The sequence below is a fragment of the Diabrotica undecimpunctata genome, chromosome 6 (genome assembly GCF_040954645.1).
Source record: "Diabrotica undecimpunctata isolate CICGRU chromosome 6, icDiaUnde3, whole genome shotgun sequence".
NCBI classification, from domain to species: Eukaryota; Metazoa; Arthropoda; class Insecta; order Coleoptera; family Chrysomelidae; genus Diabrotica; species Diabrotica undecimpunctata.
Genome location: NC_092808.1, coordinates 108,997,814 through 109,025,008, shown reverse-complemented (window position 1 = coordinate 109,025,008; position 27,195 = coordinate 108,997,814). Strand labels below are relative to the sequence as shown.

At 31.6% G+C, this 27,195-nt stretch overlaps 1 protein-coding gene across 1 annotated transcript in view; it reads left to right on the top strand.

The window, feature by feature from the left end:
• Positions 1–323: 323 nt before the first annotated feature.
• LOC140443715 (proton channel OtopLc-like) overlaps positions 324–27,195 on the top strand; it is a 94,960-nt gene continuing 68,088 nt past the window's right edge. Inside the window, exons 1-2 of the mRNA XM_072535101.1 lie at positions 324–563; positions 13,746–13,955. Of these exons, the coding sequence (XP_072391202.1) occupies positions 444–563; positions 13,746–13,955 (330 nt within the window). The 5' untranslated portion in view covers positions 324–443. The remainder of the gene's footprint in view (positions 564–13,745; positions 13,956–27,195) is intronic.

Sequence of the window (27,195 nt, the reverse complement as noted above, 5' to 3'; positions counted from 1 at the left end):
TTAAACATAAAAAAATAATAACGAGTAAAAAACTTGTCTATCTTAAGCTAAAATTTATGATTCCTGACATTAAATAACAATACAACAATTTACTGACTACATTAATCGTACTCAGATAAAACAATAAATTATACAAACAAATATTTGGCAAAAAATACTAACGCTATTGTTAGCAAACATAGAAATACTTGAATGCAGTAAATCAGCCAATAATTATAAGTAATACCCTTTGTTTATTGCTCTCTGATAACTTATAAATTGCTTATTAATTACTTAAATTAAATCCCTCAATAAATTTGTATCGTTATCGATATTTTCGTTTTGTGAAATCAGTAGCTTTGCAAGATCATTTAGTTTTGTGAAATTTTAGTAGGATATTACATACGGAAATATCAGTGCCGCCAGTTTTATTTTAATAAATTTAATTGTGGCTTGTTAACAACATGCCACAAAATGCTACATTACCGGAAAACTCGGAAAGAAATGAATTCAATTTAAATAACCTACCTTCTGAAAATCGTGAGAAAATATTTACCATTGAAGACATTTCCGACAGTGAAGGGGTAAGTAAAATATTTCTGTATTGACGAGTATTCCTGATCGATAAAAAATTTTCTATTATCTTGAGGCATATTAATACAATTTATTATTTTTATTTAGAATATGTCACAATTTTAATATAAAATATAAATATAATAAAAATATAAAGATAAATACAGGGTCTCCAGAAACTCTCCTGACAAACGAAGACCGGAGATTCCTCAGATAATTTTAGGACAACTTTACCCAATTCACCGAGTCCGAAAATGCTTAAGGGAGCTAGAGCTCTTTGAAGATGGCTGCTTGCAATTAGTTTTGTTAAATACCTCCAGAACGCTTCTATTTAAAATAACGAAAACTGGTACCATTTATTGGTACACCAGAGTTGAATTGATTCCGTTAATTGCTAATTTCTAGTACCGGTCATAGGAGTCTGTTTTGGGTAGGTCAATGGTTATTTTAACGCATAACTTTTTTGTTTTTTAACTTTTTAGTATTTGTGATACTAGATTATTAGATTTTCAGGTATTGTAGTACTAAAAGGTACTCTTATTTTGAGTCTTTAGAATACACCGTTTTCCAGAAAAATCGATTTGAAAATTTTTCGTTTTTTGGTCATGAAAGTTAAATTAATCTTTTTTGCATTAGTTGGCTTTAAAATGTCAACAAAAGTATAACCTACGTTTTTTTATTGTCAAATTGTTATCAGTTTGTGAACTTTCTCTTTTAGTTTTTCCTTCGTGGCATTCAAATACAACAATTTCAATTCAACAAAAAATGTTTTTACTAATACGGAATACGCTGATATGCATTTGGTTTCTTACAAAATAAGGTGTAACGCTCGAGCAGTAACGTGTGGATACGCTGAAAAATTTTCCGATTGAGAAAAACAAGTTCAGTGTTTCCAAAAAATTATAACACGGGGCGACATAATGATGTAACAGCAGCATACGAAGATGTTGTTTTAATAAAAGTTGAGAAAAATTTAGAAATTAGAGTTCGAAAACTATTTGTCATGTATCCCACAATTTTAAAATCTTCCGCAGAAAATATCTTACAGAACGAAAATTTATATCCTTTTCATTTAAAAAAGAAACAAACACTGCTACAAGAAGATTTTCCCGCTTTTAAAGACGTCATTATATAGTTACAAAATTAGAAAAATTAAAACAAAGATTTTTTAGATACATTTTTTTGCGATTAACCTACATTCACAAAAAATGGAATTTTTAATGTACATAGTGCACATTATTATCCGCGCGGTTGTGGCAGTTTTCACGTTGTTTAAGAATTTAAGCATCAGCATAGGTTTAGTATTATAAACGTCTGGATAGGATGAATTGACGATTATCTACTTGGACCCGTCTAATTGCCTGTTCGTTTAAATGGTGCTGATTATTTACATTTCCTGCAAAATATTTTACCTGATTTGTTAAATGATGTTCCTTTAAATATTCGACAAAACTTATGGTGTCTATATGGCGGCTTTTTGGTCAACTTTAGCAGGAATGTACGAGAATTTCTTGATAATACCTACGAAAGCCACTGGATTGGAAGGGGCGGTCCAGTTGCTTGGCCATCAAGGTCGCCGGATTTCAATCCTTGCGATGATTGTATTTGAGAATATATAAAGAGACTAATGGTCATCACATTAAGCATCTTTTGTTACTATCTATCTTTGATTTTTGTTCTTTTGTGTTACTCGTAGTTTCATTCCATCGCAATTAACACTTTGTTTTTTACGATATAAAAACTTTTTTTACCTTTTTTTTCTAATAATTAAAATACCTATTAATTTAACTTTTATGCCGAAAAACAAAAAAATTTTCAAATCGATTTTTCTAGAAGATGGTGTATTCTACAGACTTTAAGTAAAAGTATCTTTTTGGTACTAGAATATCTAAAAATTTAAAAATCTAGTATCACAAATGCTAAAAAGTTAAAGACAAAAAAGGTATGGGTTATAATAACCGTTGACCTACCCAAAACGGACGCCTATGAACGGTACTAGTAATTCGCACTTAATGGAATCGATTTATCTCTGAAGGATAAATAATCGTACCAGTTTTTGTTTTTCTAAATAGGTGGATTCTGGAGGTATTCAAAAAAAACTACTTACATACAAGACGCCATCTTCAAAGAGCTCTAGCTCCCTTAGGAAACATTTTCGGACTAGGTGAATTGGGTTAAATCGTCTTAAAATTATCTGAGGACTCTCCGGTTTTCGTTTGTCAGGAAAGTTTCTGGACACCCTGTATAAAAGAAGTTTATACACGAACCCTGTGTGGGTGACCCTGAGAAGAAGTGACCCTGTCACAAGAAATTGTGAATCCCATATAACTTTTTAATTTAATGGAGTAACTAACTGATCAATTTCGTTTTTGCATTTTTTTCTAAAATGATTAAATATTTCGGTCTTTTACCTTTTGAATTTATTGCCTAAGGATATGCTCACTTTAGTCATATTTCAGATCAATTAAATTTTCTACTTAATTCATAGCTTTTTTGTAACTTACATCTTTCAATTTTTTGTAAATGTTTTATAAAAGGAGGTAAGCTTTTGTTAGGCATCCTTAGTATAAAAGATATGTCTAAATAAATGGTAATATTATATTTTCAATACTATTGATAACAAAAATGGGTTCTATTAGACAAATAATATATTGCTTGCTGTTTGTTACAAAGGGTGTAGACGTAGCCCGATATTGGGCAGAAAAACTGTAGTCGGATCCAGACACGAAAAAGTAAAGTAAAGTGCTTGCTGTTTGATTATATATGATGATGTGATGTAGTATAACATAGTCATGGTTTCCAGTCTTAAGATGAACGAAGAATCAAAACTCTATTGCCATACTTTGGTTTATTATATGTTATTTTATGATGTCAATATATGCAATCCTCTACTTACTGACCAAATGCCTAGGGTAGATAAGTTGGTAAATGATAGGGCACGACCATGGACCGTCTTTTGTCCTATCGAGAAATCAAATTCCTAAGGCGGATAAAATAAAAGCTAACGGGAATGATAACTCAAGGATAAACCACTACATTAAAGATCCTAATTGATATCTCTTGTATGTTTTTACGAAACAGTAAAAGATGTACTCATAAATGAGTTGACTCGAGTTGAATGAGCACTAGATGCAAAACTCTGTATTTGCAAACATTGTAAAATTGAGTTTTAGCTGACAGTTATTTGTCATATGTTATATCTATCTGCTGATGAAGATATTTAGCTAAAAACTCTGGTATTTGCTAAGAAATAGGCAGTATAAATCCTAGTCAAATGCAAAATTTTGTATTCGCGAGCATATTCCAGTTGCTTACCTGTGTAATTTCAATTGGCCAATCGCTTATATTGTTCCAATTTGCCAATTGCACGTCACATGTGCACATGTTAATTACGCCATCATACGCCATTATGTAGGCGCATATGCGACCGGGTGCACTGTTTGTTGTTTTAGTGCTAAAAACACTTAAAGTTTATTGTAAATAATTAACAATATGTGTCTTCATGTGTAACCGTTTCAAACGTTTCAAAAAATTTGCCCATTACAATTTAATTTTAAGGATAATACAAACAGCTTCTACATGATTTTTGAAAAAACCACACCCACTGTCCGACATGAGCGAACGGCCTTGATCGCTTGTATACAAAAGTTAATAGTTTGCTCAGGTTACACATGTGCATATTGTACCTTGTGAAAAAGGAAAAGGGAGAAAACGAGTTGTACAAATAAAAAAATGGAAACGAGATAATGAAACTTAAGAGATAGATCTACAATTAACTAGATGGGTTCGGGAATTATGGTCAATGGTTTTAAGCATAAACCTAAGAATTTACCCGGGTTTACCACCTGTAATCATTCAAAGAAAGTGTATTGTTTTAAAGATTTAAAGATACGTGACATTCAGCAGTTCCATGATAATATGTTATCAAGCACTGACAAAATAAAATAAGATATTTTTTTTGCTGAAATTTTGTAAAGGTCAAAACACCAAAAGATCAAGTATTAGCCTACATGGGATTTCAATTAAATATTTTGTTCATACAGTAGAGGGTTCACTTTTAAGAGGATTCAAGAAAGTATTTGTTGGAATTACTCATTTAAGTTCTGAAAAAAAAAACAATGTTGTAAGAAGGTTTGTTATCCGAAGTGAAATACCAAAAGAGAGAATAGAGGGAGATACAGCAAAACGTAGATTTAATTCAATAAAATTATTTATCCAAACATTTATGGGGCGTTTGAACGGTATAGAGAGTCATTATAATAAAGGATCATCATCATCATCATCATTTGGCTCTACAACTCTATGTGAGTCTTGGCCGCGTTTACTATTTCCCTCCATTGTCATCTTGAGCAGCTATTTCCCATTGCTGTATTCCCATTTTGCGTAGATCACTGGCTACTGCGTCCTTTCTTCTCTTTTTTGGACGACCAACTGACCTTCTGTTATCGGACCTTTCCCAGAATGTGACGTTCAGGAGTCTTTCGTCACTCGATCTTAGTACGTGGCCCGCTTATCGTATTCGGTTTGCTTTAATGTAGCGTACTATGTTTTCATCTCTATATATACTGTCTGGAGTTCATCATTGTGTCTTCTTAACCATTCTTATGTTGTCTCTTCTCTGCAATCCATACATAGTGTTCGCAGTATCTTACTTTCCAGTACCAGTAATTTTGTCGCTTCCCGCTGGTTCAGAGTCCATGTCTCGCTTCCATACGTTATTATAATTATTGTCTTTGCTGGTATTGAGAGTATTTTTTATTTTTTATTTAGTAGTAGTAGTAGTAGTAGTAAGTACGGTCATTAATGATTAATATGCCCTGTTTCCTGCAATGATCCTGGCTGCCACGTTATTTTCATATTTATTTTCAGATGTTATGATCGCTCCCAGGTACTTGAATTCTTTGACGACTTCAAAGTTGTATTTATTGCTTGTTACGTTTTGTCTAACCCTTGGTCCTGGATTTTTCGTAACCAATATGTACTTGGTCTTGTCCTCGTTGACCTTCAAACCAACTTCCTTTCCTCCGTTTTTGAATAGGGTGAAAACTTCTTTTGCTTCTCTGGTGGATTGTGCAATTGTGTCCTCGTCATCCGTAAACGCCAATAGTATTTTCGATCCTTGGGTGGCAAATCCGTTTGTCAGTTGTTGTTGAGCTTTCCTTACCTCATGTTCCAGTGCAAAATTAAATAGCAGAGGGGCGAGAGGACCTTCTTGTCTAAGCCCGGTGTCAATGAGGAATTCCTCAGATGTGGTGCTACCAATTCTGATCCGTGCGGAAGCGTTCTCTGTGCTCAACTGTGCTAATCATACCAGCTTTCTAGGTACTCCCATTTCTACCATGGTCTCCCACAATGCTTCTCTGCTAACAGAATCGTAAGCTTGTTTAAATTCCACGAAGATTTGGTGTACATCGCGGTTTAATTCCCAGTTTTTTTCCAACACCTGGCGTAAGATAAATATCTGGTATATTCCCGGTCTGAATCCGCTTTGGTAGTCGGTATTATTTCCTCTGCGTATGGAGTTAGCCTTCTAGACAGTATTATGGATTATAATAGAGGATGATCAACTTAACTGTATTTTTCGTGTGATCTAAATTTTACAAAGCTTTACAGAATGTACTGTCAACGTTATCCACGTATATCATTTTGTAAAGTTATCATATTTCCGAACATCGTTAATGGGCTCTACAACATATCATTCGGCACTCCCTTAATAGACGCTTCTTCTGCGGTTCTCAGAATGAAGGAAATTTTAAGAAAAGAAAATTCAGAAGAATAAAATTAAAGGTTGTAACAAAGCAGAGTAAGAGCTACAGCCTTTAATTCTTTGGTAAAAAAAGAATCAAATCATAGTATACAAATATTTTCTTTTAATTGTCAAAATAATTTTTTCTTAGCAAAGTTTCCCGACCAGGCGGCTTATTTTTCGCAGCAAATAAATTTTTATAATTTCACCATTGTAGTTGGAAATTCGAAATTCCATCTATCTTCTGTAATTATGACGTCATATGTGTGGCTGGAGTATGAACATATAAAAGATTCAATTGCTGTTGCCTCTGCTGTACATGATACTCTCATAAAATTCAACTTTAAAAATCAAATCGAAAAAGTTCACCTCTTTGCAGATGGATGTGGAAGAAAGTACAAAAATAGCACGATGATGTCTACTGGTTAGATCTTCTGGTTAGTTCATGAATCACCACATGTTTATGTCACATGGTTTATGGTTGCATTAAGGAAGCGAAGTTAACGTTTCCTGTTGTTGGTCATTCCTTTTTGCCACCAGATAGGATTTTCGGTATGATAGAAAGGGAGATAAAAAAGAAGAACGTTATAATAAACAAACAAAAAATATGAAGACATAATTGGAAAACATTCAAAGGTGTCGAGACTTGGTAAAGACTGACAGTTATCAGGCTGGAGAAAGACGAGTGACGTTGTTATTAAAAAACCTTCCCAGTAGCATTTTCAATTTAATGCATCGAAAATACTTATATTTTCTAAAGACAAAGATCATATATGTCCACGATAAGGGGTAGGACATAGGGTTCAGCAAGTCTATAATATGAAAAGGGAAAAAGATTTCTTTATTGAAGTCTAAGTTACAACAGATTGAATTTTCATCGAAAGAAGATACATTGTCCCTAGTCACTCTCCTTAAAAAACATTTTGGTGAAAATTGGAGAGATTAGCCGATCTCAAATTTTATAAAATAATAGATACTGGCCTACAGACAAATAATATCGAGAGTGCTGCAGAAAATTATCATATTGATGATAAGGACTCAGAAGATCTTGTACTTTGAATAAAAATAAACTGTTGACTAAAAGTTTACTACCATATGTTTTCTTCCTTATTCGTAACACACTAGGATTGGAAAACAGAACAATCCAAGAACCAAGAACTATATGCAAATGTTACATAAATCTGTATTTACATAGTTCACCTGCAAAACTTGGTATTTTTAATTTTTTTATTTCCTAGCAAACACAATAACTTTCTAAGAAAAAAATAATTATATTTTACCTAATGAACCATTTATTTATCGCAAAAAAGTGCCATTTATTAAATCTAAGGTTTTTTCTCAGTTTCGGATAGAAAAAAATATCTCGAAGAGACCACAGGGCTTTTCAGGTCTTCAGCTTGTAACGAAATATTTTGCCTACCACATGGGGTACTATTATAAGTGGTAGAAAATTGAGGACTGAAATTATGGGGGTCGAGATAGGGCAAGCAAAATAAATCGAAACGTATGCGAACGGTACTCAGGGTTTGTTTGAAGAGCTGGGGTCGTGGATAAGTAAATAGCAAGGGGTCGGATTGGGACAACTACAAAAAATGAAACAAATGGGTCATGAATTTCTTGGGACAAATAAAACAAAACACAGAAAGGAAACAGGAAACACCTCTAGTAATTTAAAAAGGACGCCCCTTCGAGGTGCCTAATTATAACTATTACAACAACTAGTTGTTGTAATAGTTACTAGGGAAAGTAAAGTAACTAGGGAAATAATTATTAAAAATTCAGAACATATCTTTTTCAAATAAAACTCAAAAAAGGGTTAGCTAAAATAATAAACAAAATGTTAAGAAAAAAAATTTAACATTTATTGTGTCTCACCACAAACAGTTATAAAAATAAGACAATACAAAAATACTATATGAATAGTTACGAAGTACAAAAATACAAAAAAAAAACTTACATGTTTCCTATCTGTTTACAATGAGGAATTGCTACAAAAACTTTCAAAATTGTTACTGAATGGAGGTGAACCTTTTTTAACAACAAAACAAATGAACATCAAAAATAATAAAACGAGCTGTCATAAGTTAACATTAAATTAAAAAAAAAAGCTGAACAAATAAATTGACAGCTAAAGTCAAACCTTAAAATTTTACAATTTATTAATTATTACAAATCCTCTTTTATAGTATGAAATTATGCAAGCAAAGACAGACAAAGTTTTTTTGACACAAAAAAAGTTACCTGGATTTCACAAAACACTTTGAATTTTCTGGGACTATTACTGGAACTATTACGGGAACAAAAAATTACATCTCACACTGCGATAGGACTGACTATTCGTGGTTGAAGTCGGCACTGATCACAAAACATGACTTTGCCTCTTAAAAATCAGGAACAGGTAGAATTAGACTGTATACACATTAATTTGCTACTATTAACTGCTACTAAAAGTGTTTTCCATAACGTAAGAAGAAGATTTCCATGAAAAGAGGCAAAAACAGAAAACTTTACAAATTCGACGTGAATTTGGACATAACACTGAAGCCTATCACTCTTGACCGCAGCTCCAGCGAGAGTGAGCAAATTATCTTTAAAATAAATTCACATCACTTGGTATAAACTAAACGCCGGGTATAAACAAAACACAAACGGGAATTAAGACGTAAATTATTAATTTGAAAACTCAGCATCGGGCGGTTTGAACAAAGAAATATCGAGAAACATACGCAGCTACGAAATAAATAAACAACTCTAAGATGGTTTATATTAACTCGAGCCGACCTAAGAAGGAATTGAAATATATTTCGGGTATTTTAACTTAAAAAAGAAAACGAACTAAGAAACATGGAAAAAATTCTTCGTTATTATAATGCATATATGAGGGGATTTCAATTTAATACATATACGAGGGGATTCCAATATATATATCAAGGAATTTATATATCAAAGAATTTGTAAATGCTACAAGCTAACAAAAACCAGATGTAAAGCAAAAAACTATATTCCGTAAAACAATAGATTCCAAGGTTCTACTAAAATATTTATGTACCTAAATCCTAAAAAAATGTACAAAACTAGTAAAATTCACAACGTTATTAAAGAAATAAAAAATCTTTATATAGATATCGTGAGCCTAAATGAAATGTCTCATATATATTAAGATTAGTGCAAAGTCGAAGACTATAAGATTAATTATTTAGGAAACTCTAACAGGAATATATAAATAGGTTCGGACTAATATTAAATTTTAAAATAGCCAAGTACGTCACACACTTTATTTCCTTATCAGAACGTATCATACTAGTCTAACTTGAATCTAAGCTCATATAAACTAATATAATTCAGGTATGCTCACGCAGAGCTGACAAAATAGAGTTTATGATAGAAGCGAAAGAACTACAGCAATTTAAAGAACACCTTAAAAATACTTTCCGAGAATAATCTTACCACCGTAATGAGAGATTTTAATGCGACAACTATCAAGGAACAATGTGGAGAATATTTAAGATCGTTTGTTCTCGGTCCTCAACCTACTTTGTCCTTGACTTTGTTTAAGATCTACTTGGAGCAAGCGTTGAAGACGTGAAAAAGGAGAGGTAGTGCTATGGGTATCCCTCTAAACGACCACACAATGTACACACCATGCTTTGTAGACGACAAAATAGTCTTAGCTCAGGACTACGAACATCTAGAATATATTATGACACGCAAACTTATTTAGGAATATCAGAAATCAGGCTTAGAAATAAATGTCAAAAAAGAACAGAATCATATGTAGAGGAGGAGAACAACAAAATTTAATTTTGGAAGAGCAACACCAACAAATAAATTACTGTAAAATGTATAAATATCTAGGCATACACATTGCCAATTATGACGAAAATGAGTGAAAATAAACAGAGAATCTATAATAGCATTTTTAAAAGTATTGTTACATATAAAACGCAATATGACCACTGAAGTAGAAAGCCATAAAGACATTATATACGTAGAAATCGACACAGAATAACCCTAAATACATTGTTAGGAATCAAATCAGAGGTATATTTACCAAATAAAATAGGTAAGTATTCCACTAACACTTGATGCAATAAGAAACGCGATACATACAATTAAAGACGGCACAGCAACAGGTCCCAATTATTTTCTCTCAGAATTTTTAAAAATATTGGACCATAAATTGATAAAATAACTTACATCCGTATTAAACGACATCTATAATAATAAAGGTACAATGTCTCAAAACTGGATTAATAACGTTTAACATTTAACACGTTCTGAAACACATTCAACACGAAGAAATGTGAGTATGTCGTATTTGCCACCCACTAAAGAGCTTTCTTTAAAGCAATTTAGATTTCACAACGACTCTTTTATATTAACTCTGAGTTTACGTGGTGTAATTAAGCCAACATTTTGCTTTCCTTTAGCAGCAACTATTTTTGATGTTTTGGTGACCGTAGATACGCCAGTTTTATCTACATCTCATGTTGTATAAGCTGTAAATTTAAATCGGTCCGTAGTGTCTGCTAATTTTGTATAAAACTCTTGCACATTATATTTGGTGAACAACGTAGCTCTACTGAGCCTTGTTGTTTCAGATTTTCTAACGGAGAAACTTGTATTTCGTTTAATAAAACCAGACATCCTATCTTTACAAGCCATTTTTTTGGTTGGTATATTTACGGTATATTTACTTTATATTTAATTGAACAGTCATAAACATATGACAAACTTCTTTAGAACCTTTGCCGTAGAAAATGTGTGCAAGTTTAAGCAAGTATTTTGTGATACTTGCTTTTTGTTCTTTATTAAATATCTGCCTTGGAGTATCATAGCCAAATTTAATTTCGCTCCAATCGCGTGTAATTATTTTTACAGGTTATAAAATAATTACCGTTCGAACTTACCTAGAACCCAACAATAAATCATGAAAACCTATGAATTCAGGTATGCTATTAAATTATGTTTAGGCATAATAAAACGAGAAAAACGCTCCCCGAAACTAAAACAAATAATCATGAAAAACTGTATTTACGTTACAATTTTAAGATACTGTTGTAAATATCACGCTAGTGAGGTTTGTTGATTACCAACGATGCCCTATGACATCTCGTATGTAACTATACTTTCATTTATAATAAGGATACTGTGTAGGGCCCTTTTGGTAGTAGCCTTGTTTGTTTCTTTTATCTTAATATATTCATGATATCCTTCCCTTTTGATTAACGTATCACACGCTCCAATCGGACCAATAATAAAGAAGATGTGGGTTAATGAAATTTCATTTCTACTTAGTACTGAATTGTTAATATTTTTTTTATAATAAAACCACATATTTAATTTCTTTAAAGTTTAAAAATCCTAATTCTTCCTTTGAAAATTTTGTTTAATGATTTTAGTAATTTTCAAAATTTGTTGAGTATAAAGTATTATTTATTCAATATTTACATTTTTATTATTATTTTGTATTTACGTTTAATTACTTAATTTTGATTATCATTATATTTTATTAAATTGGCGTTAAAAAATTAAAAAGTGATATATGTTGTAATTCTGGGAGTGAAAGCATAGCTTTCTTATCGTCTACGCACAGAGCCATGGTTTTTAATTTAATTTATTTTATTTTATTTGTCAATTTTGAAAAAAAAATATACTAAATATTTTTAATTAGTGGTATCGTTTCAAGAACAAAACATGATTGAATCATAGGTTGAAATGTCAGTGGATATTCCAGTTTTCTTTCATAGGTGATGCTAGAATTTTAAATCTTAGCTAAAATACAACTTTAATTATTTTGAATTAAATCTTACCTTTCTTTCTTTTTTTCTCCCCTTCCTTTTACCCTATCAGGTTGTCGGATTTGGGCTAGCTATTTTAATTTCCATTTACCCACCTTCCATTTCCATTTTGGTGTCGAAGGTTGGACTTTGACAGATATACTTCTCAAGAAACTGGAAGCCTTTGAAATCTGGGTATGGAGAATCCTACGAATAAGTTGGGTGGATAGAGTTCGTAACGAAGTTGTTTTGCATCGGATGGGAAAAGTTACGGAAGTCGTCAAAACAGTTAAAAATCGCAAACTTGAATATTTTCTCCATGTTATGCGCCACCCAGAGAGATATAATATATTCCATTTAATAATACAAGGCAAGGTAGACGGAAGAAGATGGCCAGGTCGAAGAACGTCATGGCTTAGAAACCTGAGAGATTGGTTTAACAGATCCTCTGCATCTCTTTTCCGAGCTGCTGTCAATAAAATTACTATAGCCAATTTGATAGCCAACGCTCGATAATCGAACTCGGCACATGAAGAAGAAGATTTACCCACCTCTTCCATCCTTTTCTGTTTCCTGTCATTATTTTCAATTCCTCGAGTGATTTTTGTTTAAGTTTTCCTGATTCTAATATTTGCTGTATCCATTTTTTTCTTGGTCTGCCTCCTTAACTTTTTCCGATGTTTTTTGTAAATCGTACCTTAAAAATAATAATAGTATTATTTATTAATTAAATTAATATATTATATAATTAATATTTTTTTGTATTAACAATTAAACATATTGTTTTAAGAACTAAATATGATTGACTCAAAATGTCAGTAGTTCAGATTTCTTTATTCAGATGACGTTAGAATTTGTACTAAATCATGCCTTAAAAATGTTATTAATATTAATTAATAAATAAATTAATATGTAAATAATATAGTATTATTAAATAATCGTGTCGTTTTAAGAACAAAATATGAATGAAATGTCAGATGCTGGTAGTTCAGATTTCTTTCCTAGATCGAGCTATTTTTTAAATCTCAATGAACATAAAGCTTTAAATTATTTTGTAATAAATTCTACCTTAAAAATAATAATAAAATTAATTATTAATTACATTAATATATAATTAATACAGTATTAATACATAAACATACATATACATAAACGTACCATTTCAAGAACAAAATATGATTGAAATATGATAATTTATATTTTTTTCCTAGATGGCGTCGTTACCTTACTGGTAACGGTGTGACTTGTCATCAGAGCCTTTTATATGGATGGATACCTGCGGAACTTTAAGCCTCGTTCTACCCTTCTGGTTGGTTATTTAAGCAATTTTTCTATTTTTGAGCACCATAGGAACTGATGCGCCTGGTTTTGTGTGTACTATTAGTAATTATTGTCACCTTTTTTTCACTTTTTTTAATTTTTTATCATTTCTAGTTCTTTAATTTAAATAGTACCTTATAAATGTCTCACGGCGTTTATTAAACATATCTAATTTTCTCCAGTTTCTCAAAAGTCTTTGTTTTTCCGTAAGTGAAGTGGTGAAACAATTATCTGTTCATTTGTTTGTGTCATTTGTTTTTTTTTTCTGAAAATGGCTTTGGTATTTGTTGTTTATTTAATTATTTTTTATAATTTTTAATTTTTTGTTGTTGTTTTTGCATTTATAGACAAACTCAATAAGAACTGTACCTATTAGAATTAATGGAGATGAACTGTCATTAGTCAGCACAGATGACATCTTGGACAGGTCAAAAAATGGCGTACGAGTCAGACATGCCATATCAACTAATGAAATTCCATCTGCTTATTTTCTTCCAAGAAGAGTTAATTCCACATCAGATTTTAGAAACTACAAGTATCAGAAATCTGAACCAAAAGTAAGTATAATATTAAAAGAATTAATATAAAAAAATAGTTAATTTATAATCATTTCTATTAACCCGAACATTAAGTGTTGTCAAGTTCAAGTATGACCTAATATTTTTCATTAGTCAATCGAAATAATAAAATGAAGTTTACCATTATGTTTTTTTTTGTTGATGGTATAAGATAACCATATAATTTAAATATTAAACGTGTCTCTTATTTTTATTCTTTTTTTAATTTTAAAATGTAGCTTTAAAAATAATGCTACGTGCTTACACGAGATGCAAATACCGTACCTCCTATCAATGCCTTTTTTTCTTAAAAATACGACAGCCTGTGTTTATAAATATAACAAAGTTTCTTATATGAGAGAAAACCATTTAAGGGGATTCTTAGAATCACGCTCTGGAATTTCTACAGAAAAATACTGCATTGATCTGTCCGAATGTCTTTTTTTTATCCAGTGGTAGATTTTTTTAAACCCTTTATTTGATCTTTTTATTTTGCACATCTATATTTAAAGGAGCTTGTAATTGCGAGCTAGGTAAATTATCCATCGCCATTATATCTCCATCACCAGAGTTTTCGTCTGCTGTGACATCACATGCGTTTACTGGAGGCACCAAAGTAATATAATTGCTACTAAATTTTCATGATCCTTTAACATACTAATCGCATGATTCAGTAAAATTGCTTAAAAATAAACAGCATATATGTATTATTTACCAATAAATACACAAAAAATTTATTTTAGCAAATCGTGTTCCAAATTCAGCCGTATTATAAAATTTATAAACTTTATCACAAAATTATCATCAGATATCACAAAGCGAGAAATTCAAAGCTACACCTTATGGTTGATTAATACTGACTGAAGTATTATGCTGTTAACCACAGAATGATTGCGCACAATATATACAAGAAAAAACATGTTATGATTTACAATAATATATTGTACGCCAGGCAATCTTTCCTTTCAGCATCCTTTAATCTTTCATGCATTCTCTAAAGTATCATTATATTCGACTCTATCTATAAGTGCACTTATATGCAATATGAAAAAAATGCAATACTATAAAAAGAACTGACCTATTTTGGACATATAACTAGAAAAAAAGACAGCACTGAACGAATGAAAATTGAAGGTAATATAGCAGGCAAAAGATTCAAAAGAAGTTATCGAGCACGATGGTATGACCAAATAAAGAACATGACTGGTTGCCCATTCTCCGAAGTAAAACGACATGCAGACGAGTTACATAATTGAGCAGAAATAGTTCAACGAATTACGTAATGCTATTCTACACTTACGAATGAGAAAATATAGAGAAGGAGGACAGAAAGAAAACCCTTTGCACACGTAATCATACATTAACAAGTTAGCGAATAACTTAAATTTTTTTTTGTGTTCCATCAAGGTGAATCTTTTTAATCGCTAATCATAAATGTTCAAAATTTTAGGTACACCTATTTTGGGATACGGAGATTCCATATTTGATATTTGCAATGTTGCCAGATTTGACGTTTCTCTTATATTATTGGTAACTTTAGTTTTTAAAATTCATCACTCTGTATTGAGTCATTATTGGAATTGAATAGTGGAAAACACTTATGATTTTATATAGACTGGAAGGTCTTAAATACATAAAACAGTGCAAAATATGTAGATTTTAATAAATTTAAATATTTAAATGTAGAATGCTTTTAATAACTAAAACTAACAGTAGTTATATATATATATATATATATATATATATATATATATATATATATATATATATATATATATATATAGTTTTTAATAACAAATTCGTAAAAACGAATTACTACTCTAATGATGAGAGAGTAAGGACAGAAAAACATATTATTGTGAAATAGCCAACTTGTTCAATAACACTTCCCTAAATTGTCATCCTATTCATAAGGCGATGGTAGGAAAAACTGTAAAGCGATTTGAGGAATCTGGAGAAGTAAAAGATAGATACCGATTAGGTGGACCGAATAGAGTTATGAATGACAACAAAACTTTAGATATAATGCAAAGTTTTATTGAAGATCCACATTCATCCTTTCGCAGGGTTGTACAAGTACATGATGTAAGTAAGTCGTTCCTCAGTCTTACGTGTATGACGTAAGAATAAATTTAAACCATACAAAATTAACTTCTTGTAAGAATTAAGTGAAGATGACTTCGCTCGTAAATTAGAGTTTACTGAGGTAATGATTAATAAAATTGAAAATGATTAAAATTTTGTCAACAGAATATGTTTGTCCGATGAAGCTACCTTTACACTGTGTGAAAGTGTAAATCGACACAATTTAAGGAACTGGAGTGACGTAAATCCACACTGGATGCATGAAAACCATACTCAAAGATCAAAAAAATTACATGTATGGTCAGGTATAGTAGGTACTCAGTCAATTGGGCAATTTTTTATCGAAGGAAATTTAACGTCAAATATTTATGAAATGTTACTTAGAAATAAAATTGTACCTACACTGAGAAACTTGTTTGGGGCCAGTTTTAATCAGATATGGTTTCAGCAAGATGGAGTTCCAGCGCCTTTTGGTGTAAATGTTCGCCGGTATTTAGATGAGATATTTCCCAGACGATGCATTGGTAGACGAGGTAGAATTGAATGGCCTCCACATTCACCTGATTTTAATCCTAAAGAATATTTTTATTGGGGATACTTGAAAAATTTAGTTTACAAAACTAAACCAGCAAGTCTTGCAGAGCTAAGGCAACGAATTATCGATGAATCTCGACCTTCGAGTCGAGTCGAATTAAGACCTTCCAGACTACATAAAATCATAAGTGTTACATATGGTTGAACTCTTATTAAATAGGAGATTCCAATAATGACTGAATATATAGGGTGATGAATTTGAAAAACCAAAGTTACTAATACTATAAGAGAAACGGAAAATCTGGCAACATTGCAAATATTAAATGTGGAATCTTCGTATCCCAAAATAGGTGTACCTCAAATTTTGTATAATTATGACTAGCAATTTACGAGATAATTGGCCGTTTCCAGACTCTTGGGCCACTCTGTATATATTGCAAAAGATAAAATATAAACTATTTGGTGTCGATGCGGCGACATACAAGCGTAACGATAGAAATGCGATGTTCCCTGTTGGCACCATATCAACACAATGGCAAAAAAAGTTATGAACTTTGATGAAAAAAAGTTATGTCCCTAGTACAGGGAAATACTAGTACAAAGTGTTGTAACACCTCTAGTTACTTTAATCGGTTGTGAGTAGGCAAATATGTTAATTGTTCGAGTTTTCCATCCATATTTTTAACCCTCCGTTAGTCGCTATTGGTGTCACACACCGACGACAAAATTATTCATTCGGGATTTACAAATAACTGTTATTTTTCTATCGCCACTCTCTGTACCTCTCCCTATTAATCAAACTCGTGTTAGTGTACATGCTTATCTGCCTGGGTACAGTTGTGCGACTTTTATAGTTATTTTCGGGGCAAGAGTCCGTAGCGACTAACGATCTAGCTATACTTGTTGGCATAACTTGCAGATCAGGTAAGTATTTAGCATCCTATTATTGCATTTCATCCGTAAGTTTTTGTCAATTCTTATTTACAGACGTCTTTGAAGCCGAACAAAAACGTTTGTTGGAATTATGGGAAATGGTTCCTACCGACGATGAAAATTATGAGGGAAGTGAAAACGAAATCGATCAAATTGAGCAACGTGACTGCGGAAGTGAATCGGAACAAGATGTGACAGACGAGAAAGAAGAAAGTGGAGGTAATAGCTTAGCGTCTATTGAAAAAGATAGAGTTACCAGATGGAAAAAGGCTTTTCCACCGAGAAATGTTAGAACAAGACAAGAAAATTACGTAGTACGTCTGCCGATGTCGAGATTACCTACACGTGACTTAAAGACTCCCAGTTATATTTGGAAATATTTTGTGAATAATGCTATGTTAGAAATGATTGAGGAAAGTACGAACAAATATATAGACTCAGAAATAACTTTGTTCGTGATCGGGATGCTAGACACACTGATATATTAGAAGTGCAGGCACTAATAGGACTGATTTATTACGCAGCACGTCTAAAAGGTAATCGATGTGAATCCACAGGAGTTCTGGAACACTGATGGATCAAGTATAGAAATGTTCCACCTGACTATGTCGCTCCCACGATTTAAATTTTTCCTTCGGTGTATGCGATTAAATGACAAAGCAACTCGTGAAAACCGACTAAAGGAAGACAAGTTGGCTTCTATACGAAGTTTTTTTAACACTTTTGAAACACTAATTATAGAAGTGGATAGGTACAGTATTTCCGAATATGTCACCATCGATGAGATGTTACAAGGATTTAGGGTTAAGTGTCGATTTCGTCAGTATACGCCATCAAAACCGAATTAGTACGGCATAACAATTTTTGCAGTCTCTCATGATAAAATGTTTTATAGGCTAATTTAGTGGTATATGTTGGCCAACACCCTGAAGAACGTTTTCAAGTTAGTAACAGACCTAGTGATGTTGTTCAACGGCTATGTAAACCTATTTATGATTCAGGCCAGAATCTGACAATTGATAACTGGTTTACAAGTATCGAGTTAGTATATACGTTATCCGAGAAGAAAATTACAGTAGTAGTAACTATTACAAAGAATAAAAGATAATTGCCGTTTGAATTCACAAAACCAAAGCATCCTATAAATTCAAGTATGTTTGGTTTTAATCAACATATTACACTAGTTTCTCATATTCCTAAAAAAATAAAAATGTATTGCTTGAATTCTCACTGCATCATGATGCAATTAATTAAAGTAGCGATAATCAAAGTAAGCCAGAAATTATCGTTCTATACAATTCAACAAAAATATGAGTCGACATGGTTGACCAGTTCAGTGCTAACTACAACTGTTCAAGAAGCACAAAGCGTTGGCCAATGGTTTTATTTTATACCATATTGAATATATCGGGCATTGATTCAATGGTCATCTTCAATGCAAACGATAAGAATGAGAAAAACGTGAAACGACATGATTTTCTAAGAAACCTTGCAAACGATCTTATGTATCCTTATTTAAAAAGTCAAGTTACTACTACAAATCTGCCAGTTAGCCTCAAATGCCGAATTCGCGACATCACAGATGTAGCTCCTGCAATTCCAGAGAGAAATCAAACAAAGGGTTGTGCATTTTGTACTACCCAAAAGAACAGGTGTACTCGCTTTTCACGCATAAAATGCAAAAAATTCATGCGCCTTGAATATATTCATGGAATATGTCAGCTTTGCCTGAGTGACGCGACAACATAAAAAATGTCTCAATTACTAAACCAAGTGAAATGTTTACTTTATAATTTTTCTTAAAAACCTGAGTTATTTTTTTTAGTTAATCTATAATCCTCTTAACTAAAAATTACGAACTGTTTTTCCATTTCAAAGATTAAACTTTTTTTTTAAATTTAATTTTATATTATAAATAACAATTTATTGTTATACTAGTGTTTTTCATTTTGTATCTGTTGTTTTTCAATAAAATATTTTCAAAAATATTTTTCAGTCATCCTATACACAATATAAAATATTTGTATGAATTTTATGGCAATAACTATTTTTTTTTTAATTGTCGGTCTCAGACACTGTAGCGACTCTTGATGCTTAGCTTTTCCTATAATAGCGACTAACGGAGGGTTAAAAGCCACTAAATATCACTAGTCAATTCGGCTTCGTATGAAAGCTTTTAATAAATCTATGCATATTTTGACAGCATCGCATACAATTTTAAAATCTATGAATGTCATTCAAAGTGGTATATTGTATTGATGTGATTGATTCTATAGTTGTCTCACTATATCTCCTTAATATAAATAGTAGGTCAATACGAACAAAAATTAACTGTAAAAGCGAACTAGGTCATACGGCGTTTAAATATAATAAAACGTACTTGTACATCTAGAACTTGCAAAATTTTACAATAAGAGATTATGAGCGTAATATTTGTTTAATATATATTTGGAAATGATAAAAAAGTACCGAAGTTTGTGTAATTCTATCAGTTCCGGAAATATCAGATCTGAAAGATCTTTCCCAATTTTAATGTCCTACAAACACACATTGCCTTGTAATCTTCCATAATTGCGTGTACATACAGGGTGTTTCAAAAAGGTATGTCATAAATTAAATCACGCATTCCGGGGACAAAAATAAATTCATTGAATCCTACTTACCTTAGTACGAAAGTGTACACAAAAAAAGTTATAGCCCTTTGAAGTTACAAAATAAAAATTGTTTTTTTTGCATAATCTCCTAAACTACTTGACATTTTGTAATAAAAATGGACACGTTACTTTCTTGTTCTGAAAGCATTTTTCATAAAAGAAACAACAAAATCTAAGCGCACAGAAACATTTTAGGGTTATGTGCAGCTCTAAATCCCCCCAAACTTTTAAGTACGTTCAAATCAAAATAATTTTGTGGCATCATTAGTTTAACACATTATTTTTAAAATTTTTTGCCCCCTATCACTTTTTTTTAAAAACAGTTTTTATTAAGTTACGTCCCTTTTTAGCCAAAGTTTATTTTAAATCAAATTAAAGTATGGTAATGGTACTTTTCTATAGTGACATAAAATACAAAGTGTTCAAGAAAATTAGTATTACCAATCATTTTTTAAAATCAGTAAAAAATATGGTTACAATAGATCACTGTTATTGTGCTTTTTTTTTAATTATACACTTAGTTAAACTTTTTATGATTTTCATAGAAAATTGGGTATAACTTTGTAAATACCCTCTATAACATAATAAAACTTTATATTATTGTGATAACAAAGTAAAGAAAATTTCGAAAATAAAACAAAATATAGTGTTCTATTTAAAAACACATAAGGTTGGACTGCCATTATGTATCACCCTGTAAATATACTATGCGGTTCATATGTATGTAAAAAAAAACCTGAAAGAGGTCGATTTTTATTCTTAAATGGACAATTTAGAATATGAAAATATCATCCCCCTCCAGAACCCCTTTGAATTATAAGCACCCCCTCGAAAATTTTAAATAACAAAGGGTATCGTATGGAACCTTGTTAGAAGTTAGGTGTGCTTTGTTCAGCAATATAAAGTTTTTAAGTTTGGTGCAATAATAACTGAGAAAATTGATTTTTAAGATGTAAAGTTTTGTCTCTATCACAAACCTTTAGATCGAATGAAGATAATAATGTCACATAATATTTAAAATGTATTTTTCAATATACTTTACAATTAAATTAAATGTTCAAAATGACCACCATTAATTTCTTGATAATAACCAACGCGATTTTTGGAATTCTCGTACATTTTGTACGACCTCGGGGGTCGTACCCCGAACCCCGTACGAAGAAGTAATCGAGAGGAGTCAAATCGGGGGATTTAGCTGGCCATTCGACTGTTCCAGGTCTTCCAATCCACCTATTGGAAAAACCTCGCTTAAATAATTTCTAACTATACGTGCAAAATGCGGTGGAGGTCCGTCTTGTTGGTAGTAAATAGATCGATCTATCTCATTTGGATGATTAACACCAGGAAAAAATATTTGTATTGTAGACACTAAAAAGTTAATAAAAAAACTAGATAAACCTCACCATCAACTGCGCCTTTAAAAAAATAAAGACCAATAATTTTATTGTTAACGATACCAGCCCAAACGTTAACTTTTTTAGGATATTGCGTGCGAGTCTCACACACCCAGTGAGGATTTTCTCTGCTCCAATATCTACAGCTCTGTTTGTTAACCGTTCGGTTTAAATGAAACGTCGCTTCATTAGAAAAAAAAACTCTTTTGTGTATGAACTGCAAATCTGCGTTTATTCTGTCAATCATCATTTCACAGAATTATTTTCTTCTATCAGGATCATCTTCATTTAACTCCTGAACCAACTGAACTTTGTAAGGGTGATATGTTTCTTTATGCAAAACTCTCAACATAGATGATATACTCACATCATTGATGGCGGCAAGTTCTAGAGTTGTTTTATGCGGATTTTCCTCAATCTCTAGAAGTACATCTAACTTTTTTTCATCAGTAAATTTAACATTTCTACCTGGTTTTTCAATATTTTTTACGTGTCCAGTATAAAGAAACTTCTTTTCAATTTTGCTAACTGTAGACTGGGAAACTTGTTGACCAGAGTAATAATTATTATTAAACATTTTACAAAAATAATTTTGGGTTTGTGTTTTATTAGCACAACCAATCATAATTAAAATGTCTATTCTTTGAGTCTCAGACAAATGAGCCATAAATAAATTTAATACGCACATAAATATTATACTGACGTCTTTTAGTAACTTTAAATACCTAAATAACAGCAGCATACTAGATTCATACCAATTGTTTATTTGGCTTTTTGACTAATATTTTATTATCTTTAAAGTTTTTTCCCTAATGTTTAGCAGAACAGATACGAAAATACCTGATTATTTCTAAAGTATATTTTAATAGACCAGGCAATATTGCTGATTTAAAAGTTAGGATAACGGAAAAAATTAAGAAAATAACCCCCAAGGTCATACAAAATGTTGTACGAGAATTCCAAAATCGCCTATATATATATATATATATATATATATATATATATATATATATATATATATATATATATATCGAGAAAAGGAGTACGACCGTCAATCCAATATAAACTAAGGTACACTCGAAGAGTGGTGGGTTTATCGGTCAAAGTGGAGAAATAAAAGACAAAGACGATGGCTACTTCATCTATTTATTGAAGACGTTTCGCTTTCTGCTCAGAAAGCATCATCAGTTCATCTAAAAAGAACAATATGAAACCAAACATCCATAGAGAAGTTATAACCAAAGTGTGTTACCTTACAAAGACATGTAGCAGTCAGTGATGTAAAAAATATGAAAAAGCTTACAAAGCTGGACATTCAGAGTTAACGTTGTATATAACAATTAATTGAAACTAGGTAAAGTTTGCAATTTGACAAAATTAGCACAGCAAAAGAACATGTGATAAAAATACATGTATATATAAAAAAAATTTTATAAAAACTTAGTAAAAAACATTAAGGTTTATTTTAAAGTGTAAAGAACTAGAAAGATCATTAGATTGCACTTCCAACAAATTTATTTAAAAATTATATTTTAATTTTAACTTTAGGTAACATTATAAGTTATTAAAGATTAATAGTAATAAAGAAAAAAAAATGAAGTTACCAGTCTTTAGCTTACTGAGGCTCGTTGGTAAATGAATTTAAAAGTTTTGACACCCACGCACAACAACGTGAGTAGAAGTGGCCTTGAAGTCACAATGACATAAACAGCAAGGCAAGCTACCAACCTCTATGTATTAAGGCGGTATATTCAAAGAGTGTGATAAATTTGGTTGACAACTTGTCGTTAAAAAACCAAGCAGTGAAAGGAAAAGGTGGTTAAGATCACCATTTAACCCTACAGTGATTGATCTGTCAACAAAGAACAAAGCAAGAGAAGTCAATCCAATATATCATATATTTTAATATTATGACGTCACTAGTTAGCCAGCTAACAGGTGAAGATTAATAAAAATTTCCACAGTCCAAAGGTTCAAATATTAAGGACCATAATGAAAAGGATTCTATGAATCAGATTCAATTTAAAGTTTTATCAAACAAGTTCATCAAAAAGAACAATTACTTAATTATGTAAAAGTGTTATTGACAAATATTAATAAAAAATGAGTTGATAAATCTTAATTAAAGAAGGAATAATTTATTTATATTTTATTTTTATTTTTATTTAAATTTATTATAAGAAAATGTGATAAAGAAAACCCCAAAATGGGACAAAATTTAAGTAAACAACATATCAAGCCTAATTCTGTAAAATTAATGCATGATAAATTTGGCTCAAATTACTAATGTCCGTTCTCTTATTAAGAGTATTAGGATGTTTTAATATTGCACACATTTCTAAAAACTGTCTTTTAACGAGATTGCGTTCAGTGCCAAGAATTTTAACTTCATTAAAGTTTACTTCATGCTTAGTGTTAATGGCATGTTGGGCAAGAGCACAAGTATGCTTAGATAAATTGATATCACTGCGGTGTGTCGTAAGACGCCCTCTCAGTGATCTCCCAGTCTGACCGATGTAACATGAGTCACACTCAGCACAAGGTATATGATATATTACATTCACTTGTTCCAGAAGGGACAGAGGTGTTTTAGTTTTAGAGAACAAATTCCTGACAGTCTTAGCATTCTTAATAGCAATTTTAACAGGTACGTTATTATGTTTGTACAGTTTAACGAGTTTCTCAGTAACTTGAGGAAAATAAGGTAAAGAGGAGTAATGGGTAGTTGGATTCCCAAGTACAGTATTAGGCAGAACAGTGTTATTAATTGAATTATTTGATATCATTCTAAGTTGGTCACCATTGGGTATATCATTTAAAGAAGAACCATAGCTTTGAGCGAAAAGGTATTTATTAATAAGGGAGGATGGATAGGAATTCTCAATCAGAATATTTTTAAGTAATTGAAAGGATTCCCTTCGATTAATCGGATGTATCAGTCTATTTAGCCTGCAGCTTAAAGCTTTAATAAGGTTTAATTTGTATTTAAAGGGATGACAAGAATGGTAGTTGAGAAACCTATTAGAGGCCATTGGTTTCCTGTACCAACTTGTAGTAAGGGTGTTATCTCCCATTCTAATGACACGCATGTCTAAGAAGGGAATACTATTTGTGTTGGAGTCCTCAAGTTCAACAGTGAACTGTAAATGAGGATCAAACTCATTGAATAAAGACAAGGTGGCCTGAATCTTGTCTGGAGGACAAGAGGAGGTTTAATATTGTTGATTCTTTTCACTTTAGTGAATTTATTAATAATTTTGAACTTCCACAAGGCTACATTTTAGTGAGTTTTGATGTGGTATCTCTTTTCACTAATTTACCTCTTTCGAGCGTTATTACCTCCCTAAGAAATCACTGGAACTCCATCCAACCAAACTGTCCTGTATCCTGGGATGTTTTTGCAGAACTTTTACAATTAACATTTGACACTAATTTTTTGGTCTTCAACGACAAATATTACCTTCAAATTTTTGGGACACCTATGGGTTCCTCAATCTCTCCCATCCTAGTTAATTATGTACTGGATGATTTAGTATCTGACCGTCTGGGTCTTTTAGATTTCCAAATCCCTTTTATTAAACGGTATGTTGATGACTTATTACTAGCCTTACCTCCAGACAAGATTCAGGCCACCTTGTCTTTATTCAATGAGTTTGATCCTCATTTACAGTTCACTGTTGAACTTGAGGACTCCAACACAAATAGTATTCCCTTCTTAGACATGCGTGTCATTAGAATGGGAGATAACACCCTTACTACAAGTTGGTACAGGAAACCAATGGCCTCTAATAGGTTTCTCAACTACCATTCTTGTCATCCCTTTAAATACAAATTAAACCTTATTAAAGCTTTAAGCTGCAGGCTAAATAGACTGATACATCCGATTAATCGAAGGGAATCCTTTCAATTACTTAAAAATATTCTGATTGAGAATTCCTATCCATCCTCCCTTATTAATAAATACCTTTTCGCTCAAAGCTATGGTTCTTCTTTAAATGATATACCCAATGGTGACCAACTTAGAATGATATCAAATAATTCAATTAATAACACTGTTCTGCCTAATACTGTACTTGGGAATCCAACTACCCATTACTCCTCTTTACCTTATTTTCCTCAAGTTACTGAGAAACTCGTTAAACTGTACAAACATAATAACGTACCTGTTAAAATTGCTATTAAGAATGCTAAGACTGTCAGGAATTTGTTCTCTAAAACTAAAACACCTCTGTCCCTTCTGGAACAAGTGAATGTAATATATCATATACCTTGTGCTGAGTGTGACTCATGTTACAGCGGTCAGACTGGGAGATCACTGAGAGGGCGTCTTACGACACACCGCAGTGATATCAATTTATCTAAGCATACTTGTGCTCTTGCCCAACATGCCATTAACACTAAGCATGAAGTAAACTTTAATGAAGTTAAAATTCTTGGCACTGAACGCAATCTCGTTAAAAGACAGTTTTTAGAAATGTGTGCAATATTAAAACATCCTAATACTCTTAATAAGAGAACGGACATTAGTAATTTGAGCCAAATTTATCATGCATTAATTTTACAGAATTAGGCTTGATATGTTGTTTACTTAAATTTTGTCCCATTTTGGGGTTTTCTTTATCACATTTTCTTATAATAAATTTAAATAAAAATAAAAATAAAATATAAATAAATTATTCCTTCTTTAATTAAGATTTATCAACTCATTTTTTATTAATATTTGTCAATAACACTTTTACATAATTAAGTAATTGTTCTTTTTGATGAACTTGTTTGATAAAACTTTAAATTGAATCTGATTCATAGAATCCTTTTCATTATGGTCCTTAATATTTGAACCTTTGGACTGTGGAAATTTTTATTAATCTTCACCTGTTAGCTGGCTAACTAGTGACGTCATAATATTAAAATATATGATATATTGGATTGACTTCTCTTGCTTTGTTCTTTGTTGACAGATCAATCACTGTAGGGTTAAATGGTGATCTTAACCACCTTTTCCTTTCACTGCTTGGTTTTTTAACGACAAGTTGTCAACCAAATTTATCACACTCTTTGAATATACCGCCTTAATACATAGAGGTTGGTAGCTTGCCTTGCTGTTTATGTCATTGTGACTTCAAGGCCACTTCTACTCACGTTGTTGTGCGTGGGTGTCAAAACTTTTAAATTCATTTACCAACGAGCCTCAGTAAGCTAAAGACTGGTAACTTCATTTTTTTTTCTTTATTACTATTAATCTTTAATAACTTATAATGTTACCTAAAGTTAAAATTAAAATATAATTTTTAAATAAATTTGTTGGAAGTGCAATCTAATGATCTTTCTAGTTCTTTACACTTTAAAATAAACCTTAATGTTTTTTACTAAGTTTTTATAAAATTTTTTTTATATATACATGTATTTTTATCACATGTTCTTTTGCTGTGCTAATTTTGTCAAATTGCAAACTTTACCTAGTTTCAATTAATTGTTATATACAACGTTAACTCTGAATGTCCAGCTTTGTAAGCTTTTTCATATTTTTTACATCACTGACTGCTACATGTCTTTGTAAGGTAACACACTTTGGTTATAACTTCTCTATGGATGTTTGGTTTCATATTGTTCTTTTTAGATGAACTGATGATGCTTTCTGAG